The sequence below is a fragment of the Dipodomys ordii genome, unplaced genomic scaffold (assembly GCF_000151885.1).
Source record: "Dipodomys ordii isolate 6190 unplaced genomic scaffold, Dord_2.0 Scaffold183, whole genome shotgun sequence".
Classification (NCBI taxonomy): domain Eukaryota; kingdom Metazoa; phylum Chordata; class Mammalia; order Rodentia; family Heteromyidae; genus Dipodomys; species Dipodomys ordii.
Genome location: NW_012267399.1, coordinates 1,580,369 through 1,593,886, shown reverse-complemented (window position 1 = coordinate 1,593,886; position 13,518 = coordinate 1,580,369). Strand labels below are relative to the sequence as shown.

The 13,518-nt window shown below is 36.3% G+C and overlaps 1 protein-coding gene across 1 annotated transcript in view; it reads right to left on the bottom strand.

The window, feature by feature from the left end:
* Positions 1 to 13,518, bottom strand: part of Sox6 (SRY (sex determining region Y)-box 6) — a 371,334-nt gene that overhangs the window by 184,178 nt on the left and 173,638 nt on the right. The window contains exon 5 of the mRNA XM_013034148.1: positions 1,790 to 1,962. Within this exon, the coding sequence (XP_012889602.1) occupies positions 1,790 to 1,962 (173 nt within the window). The remainder of the gene's footprint in view (positions 1 to 1,789; positions 1,963 to 13,518) is intronic.

Genomic DNA, 13,518 nt, shown 5'->3' with positions numbered 1-13,518 from the left:
AGTGGAAAATTAGTGTGGATCAGTTCCAGTCTCCACCTGTATGCCTCCTGAGCCTTTCTGGTGTGCTAGCTTGAGTACCAGGAGGAAATGCCACTCACGTTTCATTCAACCTAAGATGGCCACACAGCACTCTACTCCCAGATACAGTTCTGGTGATGACTGGCTCATACTGGAAGTCATGATAAAACTGCTCCTAACATAGACTGTGGTTTGAAAAATAAGGCTACTTGTTTTTTCTAAAGTTTTATAAACAAAATGGAAACTGTATTTAATCGAGTTGGAATGGCTCACTGTGCTCGTCACCACTCAAATCAGAAATGGACAATTCACTCTGCAGCTTTAGGTACAGACACTGGATCCTCTGAATATTTATTTCCTCTTAGCAAACCAGTGAAACACCAGTAGGCATCTAATATTGATGGTCCCTCCTAAATGATAAAGTGCTGCATAGAAATGCATCGAAGACACCACAGTGCAATTACTATCATCCACTGTAGACGTATGGGTTTGACACAGTGAAGTATGGTACATAAGCACCATGTGGCTCAAATTCTGAATTTTATTTGCCAATCGGTTGAGCTACATGCTCGCTTCATTGAGCATGACAACCTAGTTTTAAGTGTCATTTAATTTTCATTTTGAAATATAATTACAAAGTGTTCACTGTAAGATATCACTCGTCTGCAAATGTGTCAAGATTAATTTGTGCTAGCTTATTCACAAGTGTCAATAGTTAATTACTGTGTCATCTCTGGATGGCTAAATGACATTCTAACTTCTGATTTTTTACAGTGTTCCTTTATGTTATTTTCCATTAGGGGCTGAGTCCATATTCCTACATGTGGGCAAATATTCAAGCATATAAAATACTAGACGTCACAACTCATTAAAATCAACAGAGCATATATTGCTCTATATACCCCTATAAAATACTTGTAACTGAAAAGATAATTCCAGTAATAATGTCAGATTCCTAAAAACTGCACATTAATTTAGGTCTGTCTGATCTAAAGCATCAGAGACCACTCGATAGAACAATTGTTCTTAGAATAATGTAGTCTATGAGACAAGATAAACATTTGAAAAAGTGTTTCATTTTTTAAAATAAAAGATATAGGTTTAAACTTTGTTTTTTCATTCTTCTAAGCCAATCAAGTCAAATTTTTTAGTAACCATGTGTTAATCATTTTCAATAATTTGCCTATGCTATAAATAGTGATCATATAATTTATCCTCCAAACCATGTCAACTTTTGCAAGTACAAGGAGTAGGGTACTAATAATTACACTGGAAAACAGGCATGAACCAGGGATATTTGGAGAAAATTCAGATGTAGAGTTGCTCCAGTTTTAAGGACAGAGAAAATCATTGGCCCAGTGAGCTGAAAGAGCCCCTGAGTTTTTCTAGAACAGAATCCCTTCACCGCATGAGAAAAGAAAGGCCCCAGGAGAAGCCACTTACTCACAGCCAGCATTGGAATTACCTGTGATGCTCATGTAAATTAATATATTGGAGTAATTAATCAAATTGAACCTTCAAAACCAATATATCACTTCAGTTATACACAGTTGTTATGATGAGTTCTTTGCCTTTCCATATACAGCCCTTGCCCCAGTTTTCTTGATGACTCTGGATTTCCAGAAGTCTGTTTCCTTTCTTATTTTTAATTTTTTAAACTTATCTTTTTTTTTAAAGAAAGCTTACAACAAATAAACCAATCGATGTGGTTCCTTGCTGAATTTGGCACACTCCACCTCTCCATTTCCTCAGCTCCTTTTACAGGGCTCACCTGTTCTTGCTGTTGGCGAGCAAGGTCCATTTGCTGCCGTTGTTTCTCAATTTGTGAGGCTGCCAGTTTTTTCTGCTCATCATGGGCTGCCAGGAGCTGCTCCCGTAAACTGATCAGCTGGGTAATCATGGTGGAGAGCTGCCGCTCTTTTTCTGCCAGGCTCTCAGGTGTACCTAAAATGGAAGCAAGAAGAGACCTCACAAGCTTGAGGAATGTCTGAAGGAATCAGAGAACAAAGGATAGAACTTAGAAAGGGGACTCCTTGGAGACACACTTAGGGACACTTAGAGATCTGGCACACTGCATGCAGTTTCCCCACCGTTGTGAGTGTGACATGCCACAGAGTAGTTACCGCAGTAGAATGAATGATTGGGCTCATTGTTTTCCTTGCCAAGAAAATGTGCTGTCACCAATAAAATCCCTGATCTTCCTTCCACTTATGGAAACAAAAGCAAAGCAGAACTATTTACCTCATTCACTTTTTCACTGACTCCCATCTATCTCATCAAATTAAGAAACCTATAAAATTTAACATCAAGGAAACAATGTAAAGATGATATTAATATTCTATCATTACTTCTCAGAGACTTACATAGTATCAATAGCTAAGACATAGTAGGTGCTCATTAATAAACGTTATTTAAGCAATTTTCTAATCTTCATCCTAAACTTTTTGTTTTCTGCAAAGATCTGCCTCTTAAGAAGCTGTGGGTCAATCTCTTGGCCATGGGACAAGTTCTACAGAGAGAAAAAAACTGCCTCAGGTAAGAAAATATTAAATTTTTTTCTGTTAAGGAATCAAGCTAAAGTTTCCAAGTTCATCCTTAAAGGCAACAATGTTGCTGGGGGGGGCCTGGGGAGTGCACCCTGAGCCCTTTGCCATTTGTCATTCTTCAAAGGGAAAAAACACATTTCGAGGTTGAAAAGGTTATGCATAAGGATATGCTGTTTAATGGCGATGATGTCGCTGAGCACTTATGGTATGCACTAATGGTGCTGAACAGTCTTTTTATGGGCAAATTGCACAGCTCTCCTAAGTAAAGGGTACAGAATCCTTTTGTGAATCTAAATTAGAGCATTTTACCGCAGCATAAGATAAGAATTTCAACCCACTGTAGTTGAGCCACACAGGTTTCATTATGAAGAAATGATCTATGATTTGAAAGCTTTTCAGAAAGATGCCACCAGCTGTCAAAGGGGACAAAGATTGCCAATTTTTGTGTATATAGAGAGGGAGCCTTCCAACCTCCTACGAAACCTCTTCATTCCTATGAAGAGATCATCAGAACAATCTAAGGAATTAAAAGTATCTTCATGAGGAGTGATCCTATTTTCTGAGTGACCCTAAGGAGCTCCACAGAGCAAAGGCACTTGTAAAGGGTGCTGACATTACCTGTTCGCATATGTCTCGTATGACATTACAAGGCAAGAATGGTAGGAGCAGAGGAGCTACCATATTGAGGACCACCTCCGACCTCTAAATCTCTACTAGAGTCCTCAAAAATAATTGTCGGTGTCCCTTAAAGAATCGCAGATCTGAAAAAGGACTGACTTAAGAGACAAGGGGGGGAGGGGAGTATATTCCACTGATAAGGAAGCAAACACCATTACTGATTAAGTCTTCTTTCTAGCTCCTTCATTTTCTTGAAAAGAAAATGGGTTTATTTTAGGAATAGGAACTTCAGCTTTTTTTAAAAAAGAACTTCTTTATCCAGAAACATCAACTACAAACATACAAAAACAGCCCTTAAAAGAGATCATAAAATCTTTTCAAAAGCATGAATAAGCTTGAGCCATATGTGTATTAGTATAGACATGAAAGAAAAGATGCAAATTTATGAAATTTATGTCTTTACTTCATTCTTTTTAATTTTAACACTTCCTGAAAGACACTGTGCCAGGAACTATATCAAGTGATCATACATATAAAAGTAAATTATAAATAAATAATTACAAATAGACAAATATTAACCAAGTTTGGAGGGCCTATGTTCAAGGAAGTTCACCTCAAAAATAGCGTATTAAAAAGAGGGTGAGTAAGAGTTAATTAGGCAAAGAGTTGGAGGGTTTGAGCCAGAATCTTTCCAGGCAATACTACCATGGCAAAGTAACTAAAACTGAACCAGAAGAACTGTCCAAAGATGTTTGGTCAAGGAGAAAATAATATAGGAAGAGTTCCCACATGTGTGTTAGGGTAAATGGGGTTTTGTGTTTTCCAGAAATTGAACAACAAAAATACAGTATGAGAGAAGGCCAGAAAGGTACAAAAAATTCACAGCACTTAATCCCTAAGAAGGGTCACATTTAATGACCTTATTTAGTCTTCTAATTCTACATATAATTTTCTTACACCTACTGAATACTGGGATTGTTACTATAGTTTAATTCTTGGTTAATAAAGAACTCCCAGGGAACATTTTGGGGAAAAGCCAATGCAAGAATCAGATTTGATATTTGGATTACTTAGAAAAGACTCAAAGTTTTTCTGTTCTCTCATGATAAAGTCTCTTTGGGGCTGGGAAGGTGACTCAGTGGTAGAGTGCTTGCCTTGCATACATGAGGCCCTGGGTTCGATTCCTCAGCACCACACAAGCAGAAAAAGCCAGAAGTGGCGCTGTGGCTCAAGTGGTAGAGCCTTGATCTGAAGAGATGAGGGACAGTGACTAGGCCCAGTGTTCAGGCCCCAAGACCGACCAAAAAAAAAAAAAAAGTCTTTTCAATAATCTTCAACCTATTTCATTTTCTTTTTTGATTGAGAAATGGAAACTGAGGATAATACATGAGTGACTTAGGCTCCTTTATCCAAGGTGAAGTCAGAATATGTACAGATGCTCTGGCACTTCTGCTGCTAATAGATATACATACCTGAATTTTTACAGACTAGCGCCATTTTAATTAAATGTTTTTGCAAGTCTTCATGACATTTAAATTGTTTAATTGTAAGTGATCAGTTACATCTAAATAAACCTTTCACTGGACTTAGACATATGTTTAAGGAAAAACCAAGGCAGAAAGCTGGTATTTATATTAAGGATTAAAGCCTTTATATAAGCTGTCACTATCAAAATTTGAATATATATATATATATGTGTGTGTGTGTGTGTGAACATAATAGCTTACATTTTTTTTTGAATGTGTAGGTTAATGCGGATGTGTGCTCATTTTTCTGCTCAGTACCCTTTGAACATGCTTAGGTATAGTAGTTTAAATCTACAGTGATGGATTTTTCTGTTTCAATTAACAGTGAGTGTTTACACTGCTATAAAGGAAATAATATCCAGTGTGAATCACACTGAACAACTAACCTGTGAACATAAGTTATTTCATCCCAAACACTCAGTTAAACAAGAGATTTTTGTCATGGCCTAGGAGCTAGAACTCCAGAGAAAGAATAGATTGAAAGAATTGGCAGCCCATTGGAGATAATGGGGCAACCTAAATATGGCTGATTATGTTAAGGAAGGCAAAAGATTATAATATACGTTTTGAGTTAACTTAAGACTTTGTAGAAAATCTTATCTTAAATCATGTTTTGAACTTTGATTAAAATCAACTTGGGAATCAAAGTAGAGCCGATTCTGAAGATCTGCCCAGGCCAGTAGAGGTCATCAAGAGCTGTCTATCGTCATCTGTTTCCTATCCTTTAGGCTATCTTGAAATGATTGTCTATAAAGCATTGCCAGAAACAGCCTCTTCGGCCTCCCACACAAAAACAGGAGTAGTTTCATCAACCTCAAAAAGGGAACTAGAGAAAAAGCTTCTGTACACGGCTTCTCCACAAGTCAGCGTGCCTGCTTTTATCCAATATCACACACAGTGTGCGCTTGACACTCTCCTCTGTAAACTCTATCTATTCTCCAACTCCAAAGACAGAGCAGCAGGTTTTATTTTTTCTTCTTCTTTTCTTTTGTTCCATGGGGTCGTCTTTATCCCCAAACCACATCTGTCTTGAGTTTCTCTCAGATTAGTCAGGTGGATCAGTGCTCCCCGGGGCCTGCTCCAGCTGAAGTATTTTAATTTGACTAAACACCTGATTTATTTTATCTCTCCGATGAGAAAGGCAGTTTGTCTTAATAGAGCCTGTCAGCCCACAGCCCCATTCACAGCAATTTACAGGCAGCCAGGGACGCTGGAAGAGAAGAGTGCCGTGATTCTGTATTTTATCCTCCTCCAGAAAGCACCTAAAAGCAGCTATTCACTGCTACTGCATGTGGCATTTTAGAACTGAATTAGCTTTTTATTCAAGTAACTACACTTGTTGTGAATAGCTTATCTGTAAAATTGCTACATTCACTACTGATTTTATTAACCTTTGGCTCTATCACAAAATGGTCTTCAGTTAGGAAAGACCTTTAAAATTGACACATTTTTTTTTCTGAGGGGCCTTTATTCCAGTGACTTCAGATTTACTGAATTTGATCCATTGAATTCTTTACCAGTTGTACTTAAATTTTTGAGTCTCAATAGGAAGTCAATAGTGCGTAAATAAGGAAACGCTTTTCAGAATGTAAATATGATGGCAATTTCCCTCATCAAAAGTTTTCAAATACCATCTTTTATTATAATAGTTTTAAAATCAGCCCTCTAGCTCTACCTAATCTGAAGAACTTGGGGAAAACTAACAAAAATAGAATTTGTTTTTAACTTTGCAAGCTATACCTACCTGTCCTTAGGCACAGAGTCACAGAGAAAACAAATAGATCTGGATGTAAGTAAAATATGATAATTATATAATCTTATCTATATAAATAATAAAACAATTCCTGTCTTTATTGAGAAAATTAAAATCAGAAATTGAGTTTAAAATTTATTTAAAAGTCTTTTTTTAAAAAAACATCAGACCATAAAAGTCAGCACCACAATCTGCTGGTTAATTTTGCCCATATGAAGTATATGTAATTAAAATCAGTGGTGCTAGAAATAAGTCTGAGCATTGGGAAGTCACTGAAGACTCCATATCGGACAAGGCAGAAAACCTGGAAGTACCTTATAAATGCAGATTTGCCTCACTCCTCTGAAGTATTCCCAAACCTATAACTTTTACTATGCAACTGTTTTTAACAGGTCATTCTCTTTATACCTTTAAGTGGGTCACTAATATGTCATGATAGCTAAATTTTTCTGACAAGAAAATCCAGAAATGAGCACAGGAGCAGAAGAGACACGCATAAAGAAAAAAAAAATGATACAGGGACAGCTAAATTAACTTTTGGGAATTTCTCTGCATGCTTTTTATTTCTAATGAAACTAAGGACAATAGTGTTAAAAAATATTTACCATGCTGAATAAAAGTAATAATCCAGTAATAATTATCTGGAAACATGCCCAAGAGAACATAAAGTAAAACAGTAAAACACACATATACCAAAACTATTCTATTTAATGGATCTCTGCACAAGTTACTTTAACAAACTTAATAGATGTTAACAATAAAACACAAGAATCCTGGTCAACTAAAAAGAAAAAAAAAACTATGTTTAGAATGATGGGGGGGATGGGGGCCATGGGGCTGGCAGTGACACTGGAGTGGAGATCCAATGAAGATATACTTTTCCTACATCAATCCTAGAAAGATTAAAGCACTTAACAGTAATTCCAAAGCAACATCAATCAAGGAGCTCAGCCAACAATCCAGAAAGATTTTAAATTAAGTTGAAAAGAAAAGCTCTTCAGAATCAATTGCCTGGTCAGTTCTAATTTTTTTTAAATGGACATTGTTTGAGAAGAAAGCCCAAATACAATGCTAGTCATAAAAGCAGGCTGCATTTGATCTTTTCTGCCCACACATAACCTGATTTAACTGCAGTATCTCACACTTCAGCCACTCTCACATCGGATAGACTGTCTTTGTGATGTTCCACTTCACAAGCGCAGTCCATCATTTAGCATTGGCCTTTTTTGATATAGCCTTCTTTTAAATGTCACAAAATAGGGCAGCAAAAAGTCAACAAGGAAAAAAATAATAAACAGGGTAAACTGAAGAAACCAACAATCTATCAGAAGGTTTCCTGATAAAAGTTACTTTGTGGTGACTGCCTGAGAAAGGAATCCTGTCCCAGTGTCCCAGCAGCTAATTTGAGTTCTGAATTCAACAGCACTTTTAAAAGCTTTCTCCTCTAAGGGCCTCAGTGCATCATAAAGATAAAGGATTTCAGTACAAAAAGAAAAAAAAAAAGAAACCACCACAAAGACCTCTATTATCTTATCAGTCTTTGGTTACAACAGCTGAACCAATATGACTAAATTCTGAATGACTTTTTTCAAAACAGCAGAATACTGGAATTCCTTTGTTTTCCCATCAGTCAGCCATTGTCATTGCCCCCATATGCTACCGTCCACTGCTCAGTAAATAAAAAGTTTAATAAATGCAGCAATTGTGCTCTTAGGAATCACTTTGGGACCACTACACAGGAAGTGTGCCTCATGGGTTGAGGTACAGGCTTTTTTTTCTCTCTCTCTCTCTCTCTCTGTCTCACTGACTATATGAGAATTTCCTTAAAAAGTATACACAATTCTCACTGAAAATGTCTTTTAAGTGTACTGTATACAAACAAGACAAGGAGACCCAGGTACTCCTGACATGATTGCTTTCCTGTCTATACAAGATGCACTCACCTCTCCTTTAGCTTCCTTTCTTTCTGGCTGCAACAGGAAGTCTATTTCCTGGATCAACTGAGGTCTATTCATGTTGCAGATCTTAATAGAGCTAGAACAATCCATGGAATTCTGCCATCTAGGCTTCCAATCTCACAGCTGGGCCTTCGGCCCATTGTGCTTTATTAGCCAATCATTTTTGGATCCGGAAATGAAGATATCCTGAAAGTTCTTTAGTACAAGACAGACTGCCTTTACACTACTGTTTTGTATGAATAACAATCAGTCAATGGCTACATAAAAAATAATTTCTAGACTTGCTGAAACATGGAATTCTTTGGTCCTTCATAGGTACAGGGGGAAAGACAATGAAACACTTTGTCCCATTATCACAAAGCTTTTGCAGACTTGCTTCTTAGGAGACTCCCTCAGAGTTAGGAGATAGCAGAGGAAGAAGAAAAACAGACTTCATTTATGAGGCATTGTCTTCAAAGCTCTTATGTATTATATTACTTCTCACTCTAAAAGTTACATTGTTATTTTCATTTCACAGATGAAAAACTGAACTTCTGAAAGGTAAAGTCACTTGGCCAAGTCACAGAGTGCTTGCATTCGAATCCAAGTGATCAGATTCCTAATCCAAGGAGGTCTGGAGGCTTAAGGGTGAGATGTCTTCACCCACTTCAGCCTAAGGATGCACAGGGAAGTTCTCAATGTCAGAAAAAACAATGCTCTAAGGAACCTATATAGTATTTTAATGACATAAAACCTTAGAGATATACAGCTAATTTTTATATGTTTTTATTGTAAAAATACTATGCAGAGGGTTACAGTTACATGAGTAAGATAATGAGTACATTTCCAATCAAGCATTGTTACCTCCTCCTGTGTTTTTCCCCTACCATCCCTTCCTTCCCCACCTCCTCAATTTCTCTTCCCGCCCCTCCACGGAAGTTGTAAAGTTCATTTTCAACATGTTATCTTGTACATCTCATTGTTACAATGGGTCAACCTGTATCCTTATTTAAGCATTTTGTTATTTCGTTTCCCCTCCCCAAATTAGAAAAATATATATACAAGATGCAGGGCACTGGAATCAAATACAGTGTAAACAGGGTTATACCATGGGGGAAGAACATACCAAAGAAACAACAACAAAAAAAATCACATAGTAAACTATAAATACGTTAAAAACAATAGCAAGAAAGAAAAAAAACACCTGTGTCCCTATCTTGGGGTTCATTTCATACAGCTAATTTTTAATGGAAAAGAAATATTCAATTTTTCAGTAAGACTTTGTTTACAAAAAAGTTAAAAAGTTTGATGATAAAAATCTGACAACCAAAGAGGTCAGTAAACTGAACTTCAACATGTTATAGATATGAAAACAGATCTTGACACTAAATGACATGGTTGGGAGTTATTCAGGAAATTAGCAACCAGTCTGGCAGACAGGATCTTCTGTATGCATATTTCCTCAGCATACTCTTCTCTCCCCAAACAGCATATGGTCTCCTGATTCCAAGCCCAAATACAAAGATTATGCAGGCCATGGCATTCTCTGGCATTCTCCAACAGTCTCCAACATTCCAGATACAATATTTACAACACCCATGGAAGTCTGAGAAATACACTCAAATATTTGCATTAATCAAGTGAGCTGCTGCCCTGGGGTACAGTGTGTCTAAGACAATTAAGGATCTTGTATCACAGGATGATTTTGTATATGTCAAAGTAGAATCTGAAAAAAATATTGTTTAAGTATTCTGAAGCTTTTACTTATAAAAGTTATATGAATCCTAGCTACACAGGAGGCTGAGGTCTGAGGACTATGGTTTTAAAATGAACCTGGGCAGGAAAGTCTGTGAAACTGTTATCTCCAATTAACTACCAGAAAACTAGAAGTGGTGCTGTGGCTCAAGTAGAAGAGCTCTAACCTTGAGCAAAAAAGCTCAGAGACAGCACCCAGCCCTGAGTTCAAGTCCCACAACGAACCAAAACAAATAAAAAGAAAGAAAAAAAAGGTAAATGAAAGTTAATGTATGTTTGCTCAACCTATGAACATTAATTTTTAGTGACAAATAGAATGTCCTATTCTCACAGTAAAACTTTTTTTCAAAAATGCACAGAAAATCTTGGTTCAAGCTCTTAAAAGAGGATACTTTATACAACAATCATGTTAGAAATGAAATTTCAAAAGAAGTTTATAAAATTTATGTTCTAATCTTAAAATGCTCAAGATTTTACAATGGTCAGATCAATAAAAAGTAGTCTTTTTTTTTAACTTAAAAGTAAGCTGAGTATGTAATCCAGAACCAAGAAGAAAAAATGATTGAGCCTTATAGAGATAAAAATATCACATAAATGTAGTGGTTGTGAAAAATAACCCAGCAGTTTTGGACATCACCTTTTTTGAAGAGAGAGCTCTGAAATCATTGAAAGTGAAGACAAAAATTTTAAAAGAATTTGCTTCTGAACATTAGCTATGAAAAGAGATCATCTTAGGCTAGACTCTCTTGACTTCCTACCTAAGTTTAAATCTTCTGCTGCGAATTACATAAAATCTATGGTATCTCACATCTAATAATCCTAGCTAGTTGGAAGGCCAAATCATGGATGATTGTGGTTCAAGGCCAGCCCAGGCAGAAAAATCCATCTCCAATGTCAAGCTCCAATTATCCAGCAAAGAAGAAAAAAAAAAAAAAACAGGCTAGAAGCATAGATCAGTGGGTAAAGTGCCAAGTAAACACTAGATCCTTGAGTTCAGGCTCTGGTAACAGTGACTGTGTCACCCATAATTCTTTTTTTTGGGGGGGGGGTCCGGTCATGGGGCCTGAACTCTGGGCCTGGGCGCTGTCCCTCAGCTCTTCAGCTCAAGGCTAGCACTCTACCACTTGAGCCACAGTGCCACTTCTGCCTTTTTTCTTTTTGCTTATATGGTCCTGAGGAATCAAACCCAGGACCTCATGCATGCAAGGCAAGCGCACTACCACTGAGCCACCTTCCCAGCCCAATGTGTCAACCATAATTCTATAGAGAAAAATCAGTGGAGAAGAAAAACAAATGACAGGCCATAGTGTCTGCTTCCTACCTGAATGTCAGCTCCACATGTGTCTCTGTGACAAAGGATAGTCATAACTATGCCTCGCATGTATTTGGGACTGAGTAAAATTGAAATTAACTAACAGCTAATTCTAAATGATTAGTTTTCAATACAGTTGGAAGTAGTTATAGCAGTGAACAAACTCATGGAATTTCTCTGAGCTCTGGGAATATCGAAACCATGTTGAGTTGCTTTCAGTTTAGTAACCATTATGATTGACTGAACTTAACTCATGTCCACTGCTGTGCAAGTAGTAGAAAATCAAACCCAATGTAAATATAGAAGTAATTCAAATATCTAAAGAAATGTATACTTAAACTCAATGAGCAGTTTTTGAGTTTCTGTGCTGGCCCAAATATTTGCTATGTTAGGGTTAGTGCACAGTTTCTTTATATGTATTTTCAACCAACTTGGGAAAGTTAGGCAGAAGAAAGTTAAAAATATGTCCAAGAGCATGTGTTTTATAATCAGTAGAGATGGAATCCCAAATTAGTTGGTGTAACTCTTAAGTCTAGCTTCTTCCTAGGAAACTACAAATGTTTTATATGAAAATTATATACATTATATACATTATATGAGAATTATATACATTATATAAACAAAGTATTTACATGGGAAATGTTTCAAAAGACTTATATACTGGAAAACCATTCCTTAGGTTACCTTCTTCCAAGAAAATTGACCTAAATATGGAGATATTATTGCAGGTTCTAATTCTAAATTGCCTGGAGAAATAACTGCCAAAGGAGTTAAAGCTGGTCGATACACTAATTCACTTTTTCTAAAGCCACCAAAGCTTTACTTTGAAAGGATAGTATTTAAAAAATAGATTGTAGATGAATTTCAAAAGTTAGAAAATGGTCTCACAGTGTCACTGTAGATTGGTCTAGATTAGTGTTTCCTAACATTTTAAAATCAATGTAACTATTACTTTCTTAAACTATAGAAAGTAAATCAACTGGGCAAAACCTTGACTACCAGGAGTGTACAAAATATAGATTAGGAGAATTCATTCTATATAGTGAATAAACTTTTATAAGCTATAAGCAACCCCATTCAAGAATTTTCCTCTACTTATCAAAAATAATCTTAATTAATTTAAATTAAATTTATTTGCAGCTCATTTTAATTTACTTACAGCTCATTTCTTTTTAACTACAAGATTTTAAAACTAAGGTACTCCTTGATTCTAAAAGAATAATATATCTTTTCATCATAATCATAATCTATAGGATATCACTTAATCTTTAAAATTTTGATGAATTCTGTCTAAATAATGTACTGTGTTTTGAATAATATTCAATTATCATGAAGGAAAAAGCTATTTTATGTTCCTTGACAAAGCTAATTTACCTAATAACCTTTTTGGCAATAATAATGTATAAAATCGTCTCAGTAACTTGTCATTTGTCTTTAATTTGTTTACCATTAACTGGTCTCCAACACCTAGAACAAAAAGTTCCAGATAAGGAGTGGATCTTTAAAAATGTCCGTTGAAAGGAAGTCTATCATGTGAAATCATTCATATAATTAACTCACCCTCCAAACTAGGGTATTTCTTAAATGAAAGAAAATACTACAAATTATTATATCCAAACAGAGGATAAAATCCAGGGCAATCTTGGGTAAACTAGAATTTAGGAATAACTCATTTTCATTTCAGATGAATTTCTAACTGAATTACATTACAAAAAACAAAATCATATAGGGGATAAGTTTTATTAAAAGTCCATGACACAAATATATGTAATTTTCAAATCTGAAACATAGGGCTGGGAAGGTGGCTCAGTGGTAAAGCGCTTGCCTTGCATGCCTGAGGCACTGGGTTCGATTCCTCAGCACCACATAAGCAAAAAGAAAAATAAAGCCAGAAGTGGCGCTGTGGCTCAAGTGGTAGAGCACTAGCCTTGAGCTGAAGAGCTGAGGGACAGTGCTCAGGCCCAGAGTTCAGGCCTCACAACTGGACCAAAAAACAAAACAAAACAAAACAAAAAAAACAAATCTGAAACATAGATGGTGAAACCTACAGAAT